The sequence below is a fragment of the Capricornis sumatraensis genome, chromosome 13 (genome assembly GCF_032405125.1).
Source record: "Capricornis sumatraensis isolate serow.1 chromosome 13, serow.2, whole genome shotgun sequence".
Classification (NCBI taxonomy): domain Eukaryota; kingdom Metazoa; phylum Chordata; class Mammalia; order Artiodactyla; family Bovidae; genus Capricornis; species Capricornis sumatraensis.
In genome coordinates this window covers 90,517,241-90,540,137 of record NC_091081.1, presented here as the reverse complement: position 1 = coordinate 90,540,137, position 22,897 = coordinate 90,517,241, and the positions used below count along the sequence as shown (strand labels likewise).

General features: G+C 46.0%; 1 protein-coding gene across 1 annotated transcript; it reads left to right on the top strand.

Annotated features, from left to right (window-relative positions):
* Positions 1-599: 599 nt before the first annotated feature.
* Positions 600-12,645, top strand: DYNLT2 (dynein light chain Tctex-type 2). The gene is made up of 4 exons (XM_068984821.1): positions 600-707; positions 7,139-7,345; positions 11,224-11,382; positions 12,535-12,645. The coding sequence occupies exons 1-4, from the start codon at positions 600-602 to the stop codon at positions 12,643-12,645; spliced, it is 585 nt and encodes a 194-aa protein (XP_068840922.1).
* The last annotated feature ends 10,252 nt before the right edge of the window (positions 12,646-22,897 follow it).

Sequence of the window (22,897 nt, the reverse complement as noted above, 5' to 3'; positions counted from 1 at the left end):
CAGATCACCACACATACTTCCCACATCGCTAAGGAACCACCTAGAGGACACTTCCTTTGGGGCGAAGGCCAGTCAGAACAAAGGCTAAAAGCCACGGCGCGCTGCGCGTGCCCGCCCGCGGTCCCGGGAACAGCTCCTGCACTTCGCGGTGGCGGCCGCAGAGCTTCCCCTCGCGCGCAGGGCGCAGGCTCGGTCCCCACGCCACGTCCTCGCAGACTTCAGCCGGGACCTGAGCCGCCGAACGCGGGGTCGGCGACACCAGGGAGCGCGAGGGCGGAAGGGGGGTCCAGCAGGCGCCCACTCGGGCGGACACGGCCCGCCCTCCTCCGCCGCCGCCGCACCGGCTGCAGCCACGACGGTGCTTCCCGCGTCGCAGCCTGATGGACGACGGCAGGCGCGCCCAGCCACAGCCGCTGCCCGGACGCTGCCTCCGTGACTTCCGGCCCCCGGCCGCGGCGCCGAGGGATGACGCGCGCACGCCGCGCCCCCTCCCTGAGGCGCACTTCCGGCCGGCGCGACGCGCGCGCGAGGCGGGCGCCCGCGCTGAAAGCGGAGGGGGCGTTAGGGCGGCGGTGGAGGCGGCCCGGCGTGCGGGCGCGATGGAGAAGCGGGGTCGGGGCGCGAAGGCGCCCGCAGTGCAGGCCCCTCAGCAGCCGTCGGTGATGCCTCGCAAAGAGAGGAGGCCTAGCATGTTCGAGAAGGAGGCAGTGAGTGCGAAGACGGGGCACGGGCGGCGCTCTGGGCGGCAGGACTCTCCCGCCTTTGTGGTGTAGACCCTCGAGCCCTGCGGGGACCAGAACAGCTGCTTCAGTTCCCTTCAGATTTACTCACCTCAGGCTTCCCGAGAGGCGCTTTTTCCAGAAATGCGTAATTTTAGTGTGTTTGATCTCATTACTCAAACCAGGGGACAGATACTAACCAGAAGCCAGTGTATGTGTGCCTTAAAACAAGAGTGTTTGGACATACCAAGCAGACCAGTGAGAGGTTTGGAGTTTTTGTTAACAGCAGCAGTCTCAGTATTTGAAGAACATAAAAAAGAGAACGTTAAATTGAAAGTAATTCTGCCCATTAACTTACTATCTGAAATTAATGGATAATGTCATTCCGTTTTATTGGTGGTGTAGCACCAGATTTCCATGTGACCATAATCTGGAAACCATTAGTGATCAATACTCCATATTTTATTGAAACTTTTAAGAGAGAAAATAATTTCTCCAAGGGTACAGAATTGTAGTAATACAGCTGGGACTTCTGGTCCACTTGTCTGTAACTGTTTTCATACCTACTTAATGAAACAGGATGGAGGAGAGAGAATTTTTGAAGATCTTGATTCCCTCCCCACCACCACCCCCAAAAAAGTCTTGGTAACATTTCAGGTTCTAATGACTGCTCTTTGCTGTCTACGTTTTAGAGGAAAGGGAAACACAAGGAGAAAAACTAAGAAGGGCACGTTCACAGAACTGTGAGCACAGCAAGGCTGACTGCTTAATGTGTTGGACTTAAAACTGATGCTCCCAGAAACCATATTGTATATAAGTCTTGAGTAACCATAGGTCACCTACAGTAATGAAAAATATTTCTATTTTGAGCTGCCCTTTATAAACTTAATAAAGATCTGAAGTCTTAAAAAGTAAGTTTGAATCCAAAAGGAGGGGACGACAGACAGGTACATTTGGGGTACATGCCAGAATCTGGGGAAAAGGGGGCATGGACAAGGCAGTTCTTACTTGATAATGAATGTGATTAATTATAGCTGTCTCTAAAGTCTGAGCTTTTACAGGTCAGAAATTTGAAATGAGGGATAAATGGAAAGAGACTCAGAGAAGACTTCACAAATGCTCATCAAGTGTGCCTGAGGACAATGAGTTACTAATTGTCATTCCCAACTTTTAGGTAGCTGATAACTCTCATGATCCTGAGCATAAGAAAAATTAGGACACACAATTTAATCATTATAAGTATCTTTTGATTTTCTCCTGTGCCCATTTATTTTCTTTCATAGTAGCACCTCAGGTTTCCTTTGGAGAATGAACTCATTCCCCATTATAGTTTTGGTGGGACTGTCAATCACCTTCCTTAACTTTATCCTTAGGATGAGACCAAAACTAGGCTGATTAGATGAACTCTCCCTGGAATAATTCAGGAAAATGATCGAGATTAATTTAAATTGAAGTGGCATAGTGAAGTGCCTGAAGTGCCTAGTTCTTTAGCCTTCTCTTCCATTCTATGAGCTATGTCATGTCTTTCCAATTAGTTATGTATGTGGTTAACAAGAATCAGTTCCTGTTGCTTGCAACCAACAATAACAAAATCTTAAATTACTGATAATTGAAAACTTGATTAGTCTCACTTGTCTATATACATTTGAAAATCTTAATATAGTGTTAAAAATGTAAAATAAACTGAGTGGAATCAACAGCAGATTTGACACTGTAGAACAGTATTAGTGAATTAGAGATGGCAGTAGAAAACCAAAAAAAAAAAAATTAGACATCAGTGATCTATGGGAAAATTTGAGGCAAAACTTTTATTATCTTTGTAGTCCCTGGTGAGGAGAGGGGACTAATTGACCAAGACTTCAGAGAAAACTCAAGTCAATAAAATTAGAAATTAAAGAGAACAAAGTAAAATTGATATAACAGAAATACAAAAGATCGTAAGAAATCACTGGTCCCAATTATTCGGGCAGCCTAGAAGAAATGGATAAATTCCTAGTAACATACAACTTCCAAGACTGAATCATGAAGAAAAAGAAAATCTGAATTCACAGATTGATTACTAGTGAGGAGATGGAATCAGTAATCTAAAACCTCCCTTAAACAAAACACTAGGACCAGATGGCCTCACTGGTGGGGTCTACCAAATATTAAAAGAATTAATTCCAGTCCTTATCAAACTCTTCCAAAAAATAGAAATACTTCCAAACTAATTTTCAAGGCCAGCATTACCCTAATACAAAACCAGCCAAGTTTACCATAAGAAAATGATAGGCCAGTGTTCCTGACGAACATAGATAGAAAAATCCCCAATAAAATATTTGCAAACTGAATTCAACAGTACTTTAAAAAAATAATATATGAGTATTTTTATGAGTATGCTGTTAGCTATAGGCTTTTGATGTAGAGATAGAGCATTTATTATGTTGAGGTATAGTCCCTATTTAACCACTTTGTTCAGAGTTGTGTTTTTTTTTTCTTTAATCATAAGTGGGCATTAATTTTTGTCAAAGCTTTTTCTGCATCACTTTGCTTTGCAGATGTTGAGCCATCCTTCAGTCAGTTTAGTCGCTCAGTCCTGTCCGACTCTTTACAACCCCATGGACTGCAGCACCCCAGGCTTCTTGTCTATCACCAGCTCCTGGAGCTTGCTCAAACTCATGTCCATCAAGTTGGTGATGCCATCCAACCATCTCATCCTCTGTCATCCCCTTCTCCTGCCTTCAGTCTTTCCCAGCATCAGGGTCTTTCCCAGTGGGTCAGTTCTTTGCTTCAGGTGGCCAAAGTATTAGAGCTTTTCAGTTCAGTTCAGTTGCTCAGTTGTGTCCGACTCTTTGCAACACTATGAACTGCAGCACGCCAGGCCGCTCTGTCCATCACCAACTCCCGGAGTCCACCCAAACCCATGTCCATTGAGTCCGTGATGCCATCCAACCATTTCATCCTCTGTCGTCCCCTTTTCCTCCCACCCTCAATCTTTCCCAGCATCAGGGTCTTTTCAAATGAGTCAGTTCTTTGCATCAGGTGGCCAAAGTATTGTAGTTTCAGCTTCAACATCAGTCCTTCAAATGAACACCCAGAACCGATCTCCTTTCGGATGGACTGGTTTGATCTCCTTGCAGTCCAAGGGATTCTCAAGAGTCTTCTCCAACACCACAGTTCAGAAGCATCAGTTCTTCGGTGCTTAGCTCTCTGTATAGTCCAACTCTCACATCCATACACGACCACTGGAAAAACCATAGCCTTGATTAGATGGACCTTTGTTGACAAAGTAATGTCTCTGCTTTTTAATATGCTGTCTAGGTTGGTCATAGCTTTCCTTCCAAGGAGTGTCTTTTAATTCGACCTTTAGCTTCAGCATCAGTTCTAAAGATTCAGGACTGATTTTCTTTAGGATTGACTGGTTTGAACTCCTTGCAGTCCAAGGGGCTCGAGTCTTCTCCAACAGCACAGTTTAAAAGCATTACTTCTTCACTGCTCAGCTTTCTTTATGGTCCGGTTCTTACATCCATACATGACTACTGGGAAAACCATAGCTTTGATAGATGGACCTTTGTCAGCAAAGTAATGTCTTTACTTTTTAATATATCTAGGTTTGTTTTCTGGCAAGGAGCAAGCATCTTTTAATTACATGGCTGCAGTCCCCATCTGCAATGATTTTGGAGCCCACGAAAATAAACTCTGTCACTGTTTCCATTGTTTCCCTGTCTGTTTGCTGTGAAGTGATGAGACCGGGTGCCATGATCTTAGTTTTTTCAGTGTCGAGTTTTAAGCCAGCTTTTCACTCGCCTCTTTCACTTTAATCAAGAGGCTCTTTAATTCCTCTTAGCTTTCTGCCAAAAGGGTGATGTCATCTGCATATTTGAGGTTATTGCTGTTTCTCCCGGCAATCTTGATTCCAGCGTGTGCTTCATGCAGCCCAGTATTTTGTATGATGTGCTCTGCATGTAAGTTAAATAAGCAGGGTGACAGTGTGCAGCCTTAACATAATCCTTTCCTAGTTTTGAGCCAGTCTGTTGTTCTGTGTCTGGTTCTAACTTGCTTCTTGACCTGCATACAAATTTCTTAGGAGGTAGGTAAGGTGGTCTGATATTCCCATCTCTTGAAAAATTTCCTAGTTTGTTGTGATTCACACATTCAAAGGCTTTAACATAGTCAGTGAAGCAGAAGTAGATGGTTTTCTTGAATTCTCTTGCTTTTTCAGTGATCGAGAGGATGTTGGCAATTTGATCTCTGGTTCCTCTGCCTTTTCTAAATCCAGCTTGACCATCTGAAGTTCTTGGTTCACATACTGTTGAAGCCTAGCTTGGAGAATTTTGAGTGTTACTTTGCTCAAAGTAACAAGTGCAGTTGTGCAGTAGTTTGAATATTCTTTGGCATTGCCTTTTTTGGGATTGGGATGAAAACTGACCTTTTCCAATTCTGTGGCACTGCTGAGTTTTCCAGATGTGCTGGTATATCTAGTGCAGCACTTGAACAGCATCATCTTTTAGGATTTGAAAGAGTTCAGCTGGAATTCCATCACCTCCACTAGCTTTGTTCATAGTCATGCATCCTAAGGCCCACTTTGCACTCTAGGATGTCTGGCACCAGGTGAGTCATCACATCATCGAGGTCATCTGAGCCATCCTGCATTCCTGGAATAAACAGGCATCCCTGGAACAAATTCCATTTGCCTGTTCCAATCCTTCAGTGGTTCCTCATTGTTCTAGGAGTGAGTTTCAACTTCCCTTTCAAATTCTACTTAGTCCTACATGATGCCTTTTAAACTTTGTTCTATTACTACTGTTTTCCCCACTCTAAATAATTCATACATGCCAAACACATGTTGATTCTCAAAACATATTAAGTACTTTGTCCTGCCTATTTCCCATTCCTTTTAGACATCAGCCCAAACTTTATTTCAGAAGAGACTTCTCTAATTATTCAGTCTAAATTAGACCCTCATGGTGAATTTTATCAAGTCATATGATTTTATTTGTGTAGCAATTACCACTATTTTGGAGAAGGAAATGGCAACCCACTCCAGTATCTTGCCTGGAAAATCTCAAGGACAGAGGAGCCTAGCAGGCTACAGTCCATGATGTCGCAAAGAGTCGGACACAACGGAATGACTTCACTTCCTTTTGCACTAGAAGGATAACTCCGTGTACGCAGACTCTTTTTATTATGAGTTAATACAAGTAAAACAGTTCTGGCTGTTACAATGAAGTTCACCCCTGTAACTTCAGAGCATAGAGTCCTTAACTGTGTGTGCATGCTAAGTCACTTCAGCTGTGTCTGGCTCTTCCCAACCCAGGGATCGAACCCACATTTCTTAGATTTCCCGCATCTGCAGGCAGGTTCTTTACCACTAGCACCACCTGGGAAGCCCCCATTCTTAACTGAAGTAGAAGTGTTAATTGCTCAGTTGTGTCCAACTCTTTGTGACCCCATGGACTGTAGCCCACCAGACTCTGTCCATGGGATTTCCCAGGCAAGAATATTGGAGTTGGTAGCCATTCCAGTAGATTTTCTCCAGGAGATCTTCCCCTCCCAGGGATAGAACCTGTCTTTCTTACATCTCCTGCATTGGCAGGCAGGTTCTTTACCATCAGTGCCACCTGGGAACCCCATACTTAACCATAGTAGCCACTAAATAAATAGTTCTTTACAGCAGGTTCAATGTTATCAAATAAATGTTGAATGTCAAAAGCATGGAATGACATATATACCAAATATACCACTTTTGTTATCTTTTCAATTAAAACTTATGAGTTAACAAATGTATTATTTATTCAGATAAAATAATTAAAATTATAAGAAGGCAATAAAGGATAATATTTTCATAATGTCAGAGTGAAAAGTGAAAGTGAAGTCGCTCAATCGTGTCCAACTCTTTGGGACCCCATGGACTGTAGCCTACCAGGCTCCTCTGTCCATGGGATTTCCCAGCAAGGGTACTGGAGTGGGTTGCCGTTTCCTTCTCCAGGGCATCTTCGCAGCCCAGGCATTGAACCCGGGTCTCCACTGTGGGCAGATGCTTTACCCGCTGAGCCACCAGGGCAGCCCCAGTGTCAGAGTAGGGAGCGTGAAAGGTTTTCCTTTCACACCCCTCTTTTAGCCACTCAGTTGCCCTCTCAAAGGCCACTCTTGTTTCTAGTTCTGCATCTTCCATGGATGTTCTGAATCTGTGCCTTCAGATTTGTGATTGTGTGTTTTTGTGTTTATAGATAGATAGATGACACCTATATTTTTTTTTCTCGTTGTCCAAGTTGATAGGATTGACTCGAGGATTGAGCAACCACATAATCATAGAAGTCTGTGATAATGGATTTCCAAGCTTTGTGTCAGCCCTGTCCCACTGCCCCAGGGTCCTTAAAGCTGAAATTTCATTATGGAATTTAAATGGCAATCTCTCTCTGTCTCTCTCCTCTTTTCAGTACGCACAGATTTTAAGAGATAGACTGAGAGAGTCAATTCATGACGTCCAGTACGTAGAGCCGCCATTCGATGACTCAATTGCTGATCTAGGTAAAGAATGGAAGAGTGCCCTGGCAAAACTAAAGCTTGCTAATTCATATAGAATGGAGCCCTTGAAAAAATTCCAGGCTCATTCAGTAGAAACAAAAGTCCAGCAGATACTAACGGTAGGTTGATAGGTGTATATGGTAGCAATGTCTTAGTTTGGGAGATTTAATAAACCATGTTAAGATTTACGGCAGTATAGTTACACTGATTTTTTTGTAGCATTTGTCTCTGGAAGTACTTTGTAGTCATTCTGAATAATCTTCATGTTGATGCTATGATTAAAGCTTAATCAAAAAAATTTTTTTGTGTTTCATTTAACAATTATCCATAAATTATTTATCCTGCAGTTTCTGTGTTTCTCCCATATTTGAAGGAATGAGTAAAAAATCAAACCCATATTGAATATGTGGGAAAAACTGATTCATGACTATACTAAACATCCTAAGAACAGGCAATCCCCAACTTATGTGTAGATCTTCTTCTTCATTAATCAAGCTGGAATCTGAAGTTCATTTAAGACAGTTGTTTGAAACTCAGACACATGTTTTCGGCTAGTCCAACAAAGCTTCTTCAATTTTACAGAGTTAATAGTGTAATACCAATATTAATTACACTAGTGTTTGTGTCTGAAGGCTACATTGTTCATATGGAAAGACTCCCCTTCACCATCTTTCCTAATAAAGGGGCAAATTAAAAACTTTCAAATTACAGAATGTTTGTTTAGGGGACACCTTTGCTGAGTCCCCTTTTCACCTTTGGGCATCAGGCACCAGGAGATTCCTGACGACCAGGTTCCCTCTGTGGGATTCTACACTGCCCAAATCCCCCTCGAAGAGTACTCCTTGTTTAACATTACCTCCCCCGCCTCAAATTTGCAAATGCATTCCTTTAGTAACAACCGATGTAAGCTAGCTGATGGGAAGAAAGCATACATTTAATTTCTTTTGTATAACTTGCGCTTGTGTGCTTAGTTGCTTAGTCACGTCCAACTGTTTGCAACCCCATGGACTATAGCTCGCCAGGCTTCTCTGTCTGTGGGATTCTCCAGGCAAGAATACTGCAGTGGGTTGCCATTTCCTTGATTTACATCCCTTGGGCCTTAGGAAGCATCACTACAAACAAAGCGAGTGGAGGTGATTGCATTCCAATTGAGCTGTTTCAAATCCTGAAAGATGATGCTGTGAAAGTCCTGCACTCAGTATGCCAGCAAATTTGGAAAATTCAGCAGTGGCCACAGGACTGGAAAATGTCAGTTTTCATTCCAATCCCAAAGAAAGGCAATGCCAAAGAATGCTCAAACTACCGCACAATTGCACTCAACTCACATGCTAGTAAAGTAACGCTCAAAATTCTCCAAGCCAGACTTCAGCAATACATGAACCGTGAACTCCCTGATGTTCAAGCTGGTTTTAGAAAAGGCAGAGGAACCAGAGATCAAATTGGCAACATCTGCTGGATCATTGAAAAAGCAAGAGAATTCCAGAAAAACATCTATTTCTGCTTTATTGACTATGCCAAAGTCTTTGTGTGGATCACAATAAACTGTGGAAAATTCTGAAAGAGATGGGAATACCAGACCACCTGACCTGCCTCTTGAGAAACCTGTATGCAGCTCAGGAAGCAACAGTTAGAACTGGACATGGAACAACAGACTGGTTCCAAATAGGAAAAGGAGTACGTCAAGGCTGTATATCGTCACCCTGCTTATTTAATTTATATGCAGAGTACATCATGAGAAACGCTGGACTGGAAGAAGCACAAGCTGGAATCAAGAGTGCCAGGAGAAATATCAATAACCTCATATGCAGATGACACCACCTTATGGCAGAAAGTGAAGAGGAGCTAAAAAGCCTCTTGATGAAAGTGAAAGAGGAGAGCGAAAAAGTTGGCTTGAAGCTCAACATTCAGAAAACGAAGATCATGGCATCTGGTCCCATCACTTCATGGCAAATAGATGGGGAAACAGTGTCAGACTTTTATCTTTTTGGGCTCCCAAATCACTGCAGATGGTGATTGCAGCCATGAAATTGAAAGACGCTTACTCCTTGGAAGAAAAGTTATGACCAACCTAGATAGTATATTCAAAAGCGGAGACGTTACTTTGCCAACAAAGGTCCGTCTAGTCAAGGCTATGGTTTTTCCAGTGGTCATGTATGGATGTGAGAGTTGGACTGTCAAGAAGGCTGAGCGCCGAAGAATTGATGCTTTTGAACTGTGGTGCTGGAGAAGACTCTTGAGAGTCCCTAGGACTGCAAGGAGATCCAACCAGTCTATTCTGAAGGAGATCAGCCCTGGGATTTCTTTGGAAGGAATGATGCTAAAGCTGAAGCTCCAGTACTTTGGCCACCTCATGTGAAGAGTTGACTCATTGGAAAACACTGATGCTGGGAGGGATTGGGGGCAGGAGGAGAAGGGGACGACCGAGGATGAGATGGCTGGATGGCATCATGGTCTCGATGGACGTGAGTCTGAGTGAACTCCGGGAGTTGGTGATGGACAGGGAGGCCTGGCGTGCTGCGATTCATGGGGTCGCAAAGAGTCGGACAGGACTGAGCGACTGAACTGAACTGTATCAGAGTTAATTCTTAAGTGAATATGTTAATAGAGAAGAATATTTAGGAAACCCATTTCCCCTACCTCCCTCCACCACCATAGACATAGATACATTTCTAAACTGAAGTAATAATCAAATAATATTCAGAAACTATTATGGCTCATAGCTTGGAAATAAATTCAAGTCAATACAATAATTATTAACCCTGTGGCCTAACAGCAAGCATTTGGGTGTGTCTCTCCCTTGGCCCAACGACATTGAGTTCAAGTTTATTGAGTATAGCAGAATTTCAAGTTGTATTTTTATGTTGATCATTTATAGAATTGCATTGAGCATAAGGGGCTTGGAACAGCTTATTGGATATGTAGGAGGAAGGCTGGGGTCACAGTGAGGCTAGGGATTTTCCTTTGTGTTTAAGGAACATTATCACCATTCTAGACACAGAAATGATATACACTGCCGGAGCTTGTAGGTATCTTCCTATAGCAACTATTCATTAATTGTTAAAATGGAACATGTATGTATTAATAGATGAAGCCTGGGATCTCTTAGGCAAACTGAGAAGAGAGAATGGATATTGCTAAGTGTCCAAAAGATTGAGCTAAATGCCTGAGGGAACTAAATGCTTCTAGACCCAGTTCAGATCCAAAAGCCTTCTAGAAGGGAAGCACAACCAAAAAAATGGGTGATTTATCTGGTTTTATTTGCCTGTAAAATTAGCAGGTCGGCATCCATTTGTTACCATTAGAACCTGGAACGTTGGTTAGTTTGTCGTTGGTCTGAGTCAGTTCATCAAAGGCAGGCGCCACCTGCCTGCCAGCTGGCCCAAGTCCGCTGTGGTCTGTAGAGAAACGCAGTGTTCCACGGCCCACACCTGTCTCCCCGCGCCCAGGCGTACACTAATTCAGGCACAAACACGGTGAGCAGTCTTTGACTTCCGGATCACTCTTCTGGAGGCACAGAAAAAAGCAGTGGAGTGAGCAGCCACAGGGACAGGGTTAGAAAGAAGCGGCCTTTACCTGAGGGAGACAAGAAGACAGGGATAGGGACTTCGTGGAGGTCCAGTGGTTTAGACTCCGTGCTGCTAGTGCAGGGCGTGTGAGTTTAGTTCCTGGTCAGGGAGCTAAGATTCCACAGGCCGAGCAGCAAAAATAAAAAAAAATAAAAAAATCTTGTCTCCCTAATAAATGTTTGGCAGAGTAATCTAGTAAAGGAAAACTTAAGCTTAAGGATTGCTAATGAAGAGCAATTGAACATAATTTTAAAACCAAATTTTTTTCAAAATTGTTATTGAAATAAATTGGTAAGCATATCAACCATTTAATATAATTTGGTTAGAGATATGTGTATGTTTCCAAAAGCTTCATATATTAATTAGACACATTTTCTATTTCAATGTTTATTTAAAATTTGAAAATTAAAATATCTTTAATTTTTTTAAAGGAAACTCTTCAAGATTTCAAATATGACGACAAAGTCTTTTCTCATTTGTCACTTGAGTTAGCAGACCGCATACTGTCATCAGTCAAAGAATTTGGGTACCACCGTTATAAGTTCATTATAAAAGTATTATTTATTCAAAAGACGGGTCAGGCAATCAATGTAAGTACCTCCACGTGGGAGCATGGTGGGAGGACTTGGTCCCAGGGAAGGCTGCTGCCCACAGGACAGTCGCCAGGCTCCCAGGGAGGAGAGAAGTCTGCCACACCCACCTGCACACTTAGGGGATGGGGAGCTTCCCGGCGGACAGGCGGCCCCTTGGGGTGGTCTCGAGAAGGGGAGGTCGTCCTCTGATGCCTGAGCAAGAAGAAGGAACCAGAGGTGCTAAAGATCAGGCAGAAAGTCCCAGCAGAGAAAGCATGGGGTGCAAAGACAACACGGGCTCGACTGATAACCAGAGAGACTGGGGTGTGTTTAGGCAGCCCCACCCCAGAAGCGAGCAGCTCTCAACACCAGTCATGTGCTTGCCTATTGTCCTGTGGGTCCGCTCAGTCTGGATGGGCTGGGTGGACTTTCTTCTGGCCTCACCAGAAGAAAGTGGTACAGTTTTGGCCATCTGTGATGCAGCTGGCCCAGAGGTCCCAGACAGCCTTGCTCACAGTCGTGACCATTGGTTCCCCTGCACAGAAGCCATCATCCTCCAGAGGAGGAGTGGTGTCCTTACACAGGGCTCCTCGCAGCATTCCAGAGGTGAGAGCAGGCTCCTCGGGCCTCTCTCGGAAGCTGCGCAGTGAGTCCCAAGGTCAGTTCATATCCATGGGGTGGAAAAGCAGACTCAACATCCTGATGGGGGACGCTCACCACAGGATAGTCAGACTTTGTGTGGCTTTATACATGAAGCAAAGGAGTTAGGATTTCTCTAACAGCCTGCTTATAGGATCAGTACCATTTCTTCATTTCAAGACAAGACCCTGACAAACTTTTGGTTGCAAACCTATGGTGGGAAGGATAAAGCCTTGCTATGCAGTGAGACAGCAGAGGAGCACTGTGTGCGCCTCCTATTCCGCCCCAGGACACGCCCTGCTCCGGTCGGTCTCGGTGTTAGACAACTTACCCTCTCCAGTAAAGAGATGGCCCCAGGAAGCATCACTGTTGAGTCCTCAGCAGAGGGAGAATGGGACAAATTACTTTTAAAATAAAGCCTCCCAAGACAGTGAGTGATGCAACTTCTAAGAAACCAAACTTGTATAGATTAAAGAATTACTTTGTAACATGCTTGATCTGAAGTGGGCCTTCTGAACATTTCTGTGCTAGATTGCCAGCAGATGGATCTGGGATGTGGCGTGGGACAGCTGGGTTTCTGCGAAGCATGAGGCTGAAACTTACGTGGCGCTGGTCTTAGTATTCGCTCTCTACTGTGAATAGCTTGTTCCATGGACCAAAGAGTGTTTACTTCTAAACTTTTCTAAAATACATGGGAATTTATAGACTTGTGAACTTCATGGTAGTTTTGATTATATTCTTATATCTCCAACTGAAGCTTCTTAATTGTATTCTTTTAACAACAAACAAGTAAAAGCTGGATTTTTACCTTTATACTTACTAGTTATCATATTTATTAACATTGTATTACCCCAAAGTGGAGAAGGCAATGGCAGCCCACTCCAGTGTTTCTGCCTGGAGAATCCCAGGGACGGGGGAGCCTGGTGGGCTGCAGTCCATGGGGTCGCTAAGAGTCGGACAGGACTGAACGACTTCACTTTCACTTTTCACTTTCATGCATTGGAGAAGGAAATGGCAACCCACTCCAGTGTTCTTGCCTGGAGAATCCCAAGGACAGTGGAGCCTGGTGGGCTGCCATCTATGGGGTCGCACAGAGTCAGACACGACTGAAGCGACTTAGCAGCAGTAGCAGCCCCAAAGTATAAGGAGCATACGTATCTGCCTTTGCCGTATGCGTGGAGGCGGACAGTGGATTGTGGAGAGATTATTGCTCTTGTTTCGTTGTTCAGTCAGTCAGTCAGCCGTGTTGGGCTCTTGGCGACCCCATGGGCTGCGCGCGCCAGGCCTCCTGTTTCTTCGCCGTCTCCTGGAGTTTGCTCAGACACATATCCCATGAGCCGGTCATGCCACCCACTATCACATCCTCTACTGTCCCCTTCTCCTCCTGCCTTCATTCTTGTTAGATTTGAGAAAATTAGAATTTGCTGTGGGAAATTAGGACACAGCCTTGTACAATGTCAAATTAAGTGAGTGTCACAATAGATTTTGGGAAACTTCCAAAGGGAGTTTTGTATATTTTGTATGCTATCCTAATACATTGCGTGCATTCTTTTGGAAGAGATTACCAACACTAGCTGTATGCTACACAAATTAGACATTTTTGAGCTTGTGATTCTCCTAAGAAACAACAACCGTGGAACAAGGTTTTAAAAGAAAACTATATTCTTTTAAAGAAAATGAAAATATTCTCAAAAAAAAAACCTTGTAAGAATCAAGTTGTAAATTATTACCCCTACATCATATGACAGTGAATCTCAACTCGGGCTCAAAAATTCTCAGGCCTTAACCATGTTTCAGAGTCCAAGATGAAAGTGCATTTGATGGATCTTTGACCGTACATTCTCATAGAAAATACAACTACTGCAATAATCAAAATAAAATTCTTGTTATTGACTATAAAAAAAAAAGAAAGAAAGAAACTACCGAGCTTGAAGAAAGATGCTGAGCCGGGTAATGCTTCCCTGACTCCGGCCTGTCCCTCTGGTCGAAGTCTCGAAGGTGTGCAGCCCATTTGTTAGTCTGCTCAGCAGGCTTTTTTTTTTTTTTTTTTTGCAAGAACCAAAAAATGTAACACAATCATCCTTAAACAGAGCAAAATTGCATTTCCCAGGCCTCTGTCTTCCTGCCCTCCCCTTGGACGTCTATGCACCGTTGTTTACCTTGACAGGATTTAATCGCGTTCCCGTGGCACAGTTATGACTCACTCCCTGGGGTGCGGCTGGAGCTCACCTTCCCTGAAGCACTTGGCCACGCGGAGAGTGGACACCGCTATCCGTGGGAGCTCCTCCAGAAAGATGCAGGGGGTGGGCTTGGGGGAGGCAGCTGACAATGTCTGTGACAATTCATTCTATTTTCACAGTTATAATCAGCACTTGAAAATCCATGTCAAATTTAGTGGACAGTAAAAGTACAGGTTAGTTGAATGATGTATAAACAGGAAGACAGGCAGATGAGAGCTTTCTTTTCACTTGTGTGTTGTGATGGGTTGGATGATCCAGTACTGGCGGTTCCACCACAGCAGAGACGTGACAGTTGTGGCCCGAAGAATCATTAAAGCAGGGTCGTTGTTCACGAACTTTGGCCACAGAGAAGTCAGGAATAACAAACCTAAGAAGGAGCTCATGTTAATCAGCGTTCTTTCCTGGAGACCTTATCAGGGAACACACGCTTCCTGGTACTGAGCCGACTGCTCATAAATGTGCTTTTGTAAAGTGAGAATTAGGCCTTCCTCCGAGGGTTAGTTTGTGAACTGAGTGAGGCGATACACAGTCAGGCGCTTCAGCCCAGCACTTAGCGTGGCCCTGGAGGCACCGGTCTCGAGAGGCTCCCTGTCGCCATCTGCTTCGACAGTTCCGACGGCCTTCAGCTCTGCTCCCTCTTGCCCTCCTCCCAGCCCCGTTCGTGCTTAGCTGCTAGCGTCCACGGAGCCTGTTTCTCTGAAGTGACTCAAGCCACCCCTCTTCCCCGCCGTGGCGTCTCTCGTCTGGGTCTTCACTTCTCTCACATTTCCGAGGGCCCTGTCTTCATTCATTCGTGTGGCAGTTGTTTTGCTCAACGTGTCACTCGTCTACCATGTGCCAGGCACTGGGTGAGATGCACAGTGTGAGCAGTGAACCAGATGGACGGGGCCCCTGCCTCCCCTGAGTGTTTACTGTACCGCACGCTACATTAAATAAGGGCTCCTCTGTAAATTACGGCAAATGCTTCTAAGGGCGAACCAGGAGGAAATCCAAAGACCTTTCCTTGCTACCAGTCTCATCTTCACTCGTAAGACTGAACATGTAACCGTGTTGGAAGCATAACTGGTTATGTCACTCCATGCCTCAGAACCCCTCAGTCATTCTTGGAGTGAACACAGACTCTGAGGTTCTAGAGTCTCCAGAATATAAAACTCTCCATTTCTCAAGATGTAGTGGCCTCCAGGTCCGTCATAAACACCTCGGACCCTAGCGACACTGCCGACGCCCCGCTCACTCCCAGCCCACCTGCGTTAGACACGATCCTTGGTGTGCTCCTGAGAGCGCGCGTGTATTCCCGCCTCCCTCGCACCAGACTCCTCCCCTTGCCTCCTCCTCGGAGCTGTGTCTGTACCAAGAAAACCTCTGCCCCGCGGTCATCAAGCTGCTTCCCCACCCCAGCCATGGAAGTGTGAAGTAACTGAAGCCACCAGAGCCGCGTGCCAAGCATTCAGAACCGCAACTTCTGAGCCACTTTCCCTCTGCCATTAGGAACCGTAAGGATCAACCACGTCCGATGTCACGCACCGGTTTCCTTTAGTCACTGCAGGAATCTGCACACCCACTCGTCCGAGTCCCTTCTTCTCAAAACTTTATAGCCGGTTGTTGGCCTTCACTTACATGGCTCCTCTATTGTCCCAGCCTCTGCCCCAGATGCACTGAGTTTCTTTCCTTAAGACAGCAACCTGACTTCTTCCTGACGAAGAGTCTCACTGCAGCCCTCTCAAGTAAAAGCTGGTGTTTCTCTCATCCCTAACGCCTCATGCCTCAGAGCCAGGAGGTAGGGCAGGCAACCCCTGACTGTGAAAAGCTCCAGCTCCTGCAGATCCATGCCATCTGGGTCCACGGTCTATTACCTCTGTGTGTGATTGCTGCCTGCGAGTCCCCTGGGAGGTTCCTTCTCATTACTTGAAAACCTGAGCTGCTGGAGCACAAGCTTCCTCTCCACTCAGCTCCTGCCATCGTTCTTTGTGACCTCAGTATCCACAGAGATAATCATCCAGCGTGGCGGTTCTCACTTTGCACAAGGGTTTCACTACACTGTAGTTAAACTACACCAGTCCCCGAACAGCACGCTTCCTATCTCAGTGACCACCGTGGATTACCCGTGAGGAGCTGCACAAAGTGCCAGTTCCTCATCCAGCTCCGCAGCCCCCGAGTCGTTATGTAAACAGCAGGTGGGCATCACGAGCTTTCTGTCGAACCCTTTCAGTCACTGATCGTTGCACTTCTTCAGCGCTTCAGGTCACGAGACAGCAAAGCATGCAGTCATGCTACCTGCTTGCCTCCCAGTGAGGAACCGTGTGATGTTTTACAAAAATGGACAGCCTAAAGAGGAAACTGGCCAAAAAAGGTGAAAGTGCAACAAACAAGTGATGATGCTAAAAATGAAATTGGTTAGGAAACCTGGAAATAGGAAACAGCAAAATCAAGACAGGATGAGACCTAAGCCTGCCTAGAAGGAGGAACCGTGGGGAGAAAGTCCAGGAAGCAGGAAAAATGAGGTAAAGTTGTGTGGACATCTTTCACTTTGAGTTGCTTTCGGAACAGAAAGCCACTTTTGGTTGGGAAAGACTGTCTTCGACTTTGGATACAGTACCTTCTGTTCCACATCAGCAGATTCAGCCAACCGCAGGAGGCATGGGAGTGTAGGACACGTTTAATAAGAAATCTGTGTGAGTGGACCTGCACAGAGCACGTATCAACTGTAATAATAATAATAAAAATCTCAGTCAGTTTGACTAGCATTCAGGCCAAAATGTCAAAATTAGTTACTATGTTAAAAGTGAAAGTGAGTGAAGTCGCTCAGTCGTGTCCGACTCTTTGGGATCCCTTGGACTGTAGCCTACCAGTCTCCTCTGTCCATGGGATTTTCCAGGCAGGAGTACTGGAGTGGGTTGCCATTTCCTTCTCCAGAGGATCTTCCCAACCCAGGGATGGAACCTGGAGAAGGAAACTGCAGTTACAAAGAGACAGGAAAGCAAACTTTTCTGCCAGTAAAGCCTGGCTCTGTCCTTTCAGACAAACTACAAGAGCGGACTCACACTGAGCTAGCTGGCGGCTCAGTGCTGTGGAAGATGCACCCAGACTTCATGGACCAGTCACAGCCACTGATCAGGACAGAAGGATGAAGATGTTGAGAGGAAGTGGGACTGATTTACAACTTCACATTGAAACTCTCGGAAATAATTTACAACACTGAAAATGCAAAAGATGAAACGTTGGAAGCCAACCCAAACTTCAGAATAAGCATGATGATTTATCAAGGCATGCTGCTGCTGCTGCTGCTAAGTCGCTTCAGTTGTGTCCGACTCTGTGCAACCCCAGAGACGGCAGCCCACCAGGCTCCCCCAACCCTGGGAATCTCCAGGCAAGAACACTGGAGTGGGTTGCCATTTCCTTCTCCATATCAAGGCATAGAAAAAGTTGTAGGGTGAGAAAAGGCAAGCACAATTTAAATTACTCTTGGCAAAGTTATTAAAAAGAAAATAGTAATCCTGAGGTTGGAGCTGAAGCTCCAATACTTTAGCCACCTGATGCCAAGAGCTGACTCATTTGAAAAGACCCTGATGCTGGGAAAGATTGAGGGCAGGAGGAGAAGGGGACAACAGAGGATGAGATGGTTGGATGGCATCACTGACTCAATGGACATGGGTTTGGGTGGACTCTGGGAGTTGGTGATGGACAGGGAGGCCTGGCATGCTGAGGTTCATGGGGTCGCAAAGAGTCAGACACGACTGAATGACTGAGCTGAACAGAATGTCTCTCATGTTTGAAATTACAGTGTACTAAAGAAAGACCACTTTTGCAATGAAAATTCCGTATACGTGTGTAACTGGCAATAAGGGAGTTTTCAGTGTTCTAACCAAGTCTCTACAGTCATAGAAGAATTGCACTTTCAATAAGGCTGCTTCGCATGGTCTCTGCCTCATGGTCACTGTTTATCCCCCTGTGCTTTTGTGCAACTAGGGCTTCTGTACTCTAGGGTCCCGTTCCTTGACCAACTCAAACTCAAGGACCTTTCCATCGAGCACATGTTGGTCATCTGCTTCTTGGTTCGCCCGTGTTATCATCAAAATCAGTTCAGTTGCTAAGTCGTGTCTGACTCTTCGCAACCCTATGGATTGCAGGGGATCAGGCTCACCTGTCCTCCACTATCTCCTGGAGTTTGCTCAGTCATGTCCATTGAGTCAGTGATGCAATGTAACCATCTCATCCTCTGTTGCCCACTTGTTCTCCTGTCCTCAATCTTTCCCAGCATCAGGGTCTTTTCCAGTGAGTTGGCTCTTCGAATCAGGTGACCAAAGTATTGGAGCTTCAGCTTCAGTCAGTTCAGTTCAGTCACTCAGTCATGTCCGATTCTGTGTGATCCCATGGACTGCAGCACTCCAGGCTTCCCTGTCCACCACTAACTACTAGAGCTTGCTCACACTCATGTCCATTGAGTCCGTGATGCCATCCAACCACGTCATCCTCTGTCATCCCCTTTTCCTCCTGCCTTCAATCTCTTCCAGGATCAGGGTCTTTTCCAATGAGTCAGTTCTTCGCATGAGGTGGCCAAAGTCTTGGAGCTTCAACTTCAGCATCAGTCCTTCTAATGAATATTCAGGACTGATTTCCTTTAGGATTGACTTATTCAATCTCTCGCTGTCCAAGGGACTCTCAAGAGTCTTCTCCAACACCACAGTTCAGAAGCATCAATTCTTTAGCACTCAGCTTTCTCTATAGTCCCTCTCACATCCGTATGTGACCACTGGGAAAGCCACAGCCTTGACTGGACGGGTCATTTTCGGCAGAGTGATGTCTCTGCCTTAGGTTTGTCAGTTTTTCTTCCAAGGAGCAAGCACCTTTTAATTCCTTCCTTGCTGCTGCTAAGTCACTTCAGTCGTGTCCGACTCTGTGCGACCCCATAGATGGCAGCCTACCAGGCTCCCCCATCCCTGGGATTCTCCAGGCAAGAACACTGGAGTGGGTTGCCATTTCCTTCTCCAATGGATGAAAGTGAAAAGTGAAAGTGAAGTTGCTCAGTCGTGTCCAACTCTTAGCGACCCCGTGGACTGCAGCCCACCAGGCTCCTCCATCCATAGGATTTTCCTGGCAAGAGTGCTGGAGTGGGGTGCCATTGCCTTCTCCAAATTCCTTCCTTAATCAATTTAGCTTCTGACACTGCCATACCTTTGAAATAGCTTGCAACAAATAAGATGGTTATTACCAAATTTCTAAGTACAGTGGACATTTTTCAGTCTTTATCTTACTCAAGTTCTCAAATGACATGTTGACCAGTCTCATATCTGAAATACTCTCAGCTTACAGTACTTGATAGTTTTCTCCCTTTTTCTCTATTTTCACCAGTATCTCTGGAATTCTTGACCTTGAGCCTTTTTCTCACCTATAACTACATATTCTAATGGTCTCATACAGTTTTATGCTTTTTCTCTTCAGCACTCTATTGCCAGTGCCTAAGTCAGTAAGGTAGTATTTGATGAATACACGATTCCTTATATTTCTATCACCTAACATGGTCCCTAGTTGGTTTCCATAAAACCTTTGTGAAATAAATGAATGGAAATTATTATTCGAATCCTGCAAGTGAGGAACTGGAGGGTCAGAAAGATTAGTTTATCCATGATCACACAGCTAATAAGTGGCACAGCTGGTATCACACCAAAGTCTTACCTTCATATCTTTGTTCTCACCTTTATATCAAGCAGCCTCCTTGTATATTTCACTCCTAACTCTGAGACTCTGCCTTCACTTATCCTATCCTCACGCCAGACTGGAATGAGTGACGTACTTGAATATCCCTCCTGCTTTCCCAGTTCTCTATCTTTGTTGGGTTTGAACCCATATTTATACTTCTAGTTGTACATTTAAGGCTCCATGGTAAAGAATTCACCTGCAATGCAGGATATTCAGGTTTGATCTCTGGCTTCAGAAGATGCCTTCGAGAAGGAAATGGCAACCCACTCCAGCATTCGTGCCTGGAAAATCCCATGGACAGAGAAGTCTGGCAGGCTATAGTCCTTGACATCACGACGACGTTGGACACAATTTAGCAACTAAACAACAACAAACTGTGCTTTTACCTGTAGTTCTATCAGCATCTCAAGTTACTTTTCAACTTCTATGTCCAGCTTAAAGTCTTAATTTTTCTGGCTCCAAGTAAATTTTCACCCATCTGTGGATGAAAACTATTGCCCAGAATATCAGTAAACAAAGGATGTTGCGGCCATCAAGCCATCATATTATAACCACAGGATGACGATGATAAGCCCTGAGGGAACTCAGGAAGGAGGCAGGCTGCCTGGCTATCCAGCAGTCAGGCAGTGCAGCCACCACTCCCCACCCCCCTCAGTGCACTGGAAGAATCTCAGGATGAGAACCCAGGATACTGGCCCCAGGTGGCTGAGGTGCATATCAAAGGAATGGTTTCAATGAGCCCAGACTCTGGGATCTTCTCATACAGAGAAAGCACTAGATTCTTTACCTTGAGATGTCTGATTTTCTTTAACTAACAGTGATCTTCTGATGTTCTAACTAGGTCTTTACTGCAAAAACTCGTATATATCCTGGCTCTCCCCCGCCCCCCACCCAACACCCCTTGCTTCTTTGGAGCAGTTATCTCAGAGTGATCTGAGTCCTGTCTCTGGAACCTCAAGTCCTTAGTATGCCTGCTGAATAAAATACAAGTCTCAACTTTCAGGTTGTGCTTTTTCTTTTCCAGTCAACACACACTAATTCTTTCAGTATTGAAGCAGCCCGTGTGCAGGGATCGTACTCTGCACAGCCTTAATATTATGCCTTGCGGGATGAAAAGCTGAATCAGTGTTTACTGGCTTGGAATGAAGAGTTCTAAATTTGAATTTGATCCAGAGACAAAATATCTGAGGAACAAGACTAGAACCAAGTAACTGAATATATATATATATATATAAACATTATATATATAAACATCAAACTCTACCCAGAGAGGCTGACTGAAGGTCTTGATCAGTTGAGGAGCTCTGGGGGAAAGATGTTGGTTCTCCTTGAGTCATTCAGACACTTAGGAGGTTTTCTTCAGTGGGCTTTTGACAGGGAAACGGGCGCTGCTCTGAAGAGGTTGTGTGATAAAATGGAGGCTGGGTTAGGAGCAGTTTGCCAATGTTGAGTCCTTGGTGATGCCATCTCTGATCCGATGCAAATGGGGAAGTCAGGAAAGGGTGGGCTGGGAGAGTCAAAGGAGGTCCTTTGTGTCAAACTGACCAGCTAGAAACAATCCCTGTCTTACCTTTCCAAACTTATCTGCTGGGTGTAAGCAAAAATAGTGCAGGAAAGGGAAGCCATATTGTATTCCAAATCCAGGAATGTTTTCTATCGCTAGGAACCAGGTCATCTACACTCAGGTACAAAGTGTCTTCTGACAGGTCAACTTTAATGTTTCTGCCATTGTCATCCTATCTCAGCTGTCCCTCATGTGTTCCTTTAAGGTTCTGTTACCTTTTTTTTTTTTTCAATTTTTGGTGAAGTCCCAAAGTGACCAAGTGAAGCCTAAGAACCACGATTAATAATATGAGTCAGTTTCTTGGTGACTTTTAGGGGCCTAAGCACTTTACTAAGCTACTAGGGCTTCCCTGGTGGCTCAGAGGTTAACGCGTCTGCCTGGAATGCGGGAGACCCGGGTTCGATCCCTGGGTTGGGAAGATCCCCTGGAGAAGGAAATGGCAACCCACAGTCCATGCGGTCGCAAAGAGTCGGACACGACTGAGCGACTTTACTTACTTACTTCAGCACTTTACACTGAATGTTTGATCAACGATGGGCTATGGCTACGCAGCCAGAAAAAGCGGAGAGGGAATCCGATGAGGCGGGTATGGTCCCGAAATGCTCCGCTGCGAGGCTCTGTTGTTCCTTCCCGCACGCGATCTCAAGTCCTGGGTGGGAGCTTCTGCATGCGCAGCATCCCAGCAAAATCCTAAGTTTCACCTAAGTTTGAGGACTCTCGCACGCACCAAGGTCGATGCGGATCCACTTTTCAAGTGAAAGCAAGCTGCGGATGCCTTCGGCAAGGACACGCTCCCTGGCAGGTGGTTCCGGAGCACCGGAGAGATCGAGGCCGCGAGCAAAACAAAGGGGGACGGCAGGCAGCGACTGGGAACCGGGGACGCGAGGAAACGAGCCGGGGCCCTCAGAGGCTCCCGCGACGCAGCCCCCCGGGTAGGGAGAGGGTGCCGGGGAGACCCCCGGGAAGGTGGGGGAGGGGGCGGGGCGACGAGGACCCCGGGAGGGAGAGGCGGCGGCGGGGAGAGGGGGAGGGACCCTGCATGGAGGGCGAGGGGGCGGGCCCCTTGGGAAGGAGGTGGGAGGGAAGGGCGGCGAGGACCGCCGGGTCAGGGCACGCGGGCGCGGGTGCCGGGGCGGGGACCCCAGGAGGGAGAGAGGGGACGCGGGCGCGGATCCCGGGGAGGGAGGGGGCGGGGAGGGGAGGGAGGGGCGGGGAGGGGCGCCTGGGATGGAGGGGGAGGGGAGGGGCCCCCCAGGATGGAGGGGGCGAGGGGACCCCCAGGAGGGAGAGAGGGGCCGGGGGCGCGGACACCAGGGAGGGAGGGCGCGGGGAGGGGCGCCTGGGATGGAGGGGGAGGGGGCGAGGGGCCCCCCAGGATGGAGGGGGCGGGGGG

Excerpts from the sequence above, each read along its gene's own strand:
- DYNLT2 (XM_068984821.1), top strand. The coding sequence starts at position 600 with ATGGAGAAGCGGGGTCGGGGCGCGAAGGCGCCCGCAGTGCAGGCCCCT. Across the intron at positions 708-7,138 it reads GCATGTTCGAGAAGGAGGCA|TACGCACAGATTTTAAGAGA; the intron begins GTGAGTGCGAAG and ends TCCTCTTTTCAG. Across the intron at positions 7,346-11,223 it reads AAGTCCAGCAGATACTAACG|GAAACTCTTCAAGATTTCAA; the intron begins GTAGGTTGATAG and ends ATTTTTTTAAAG.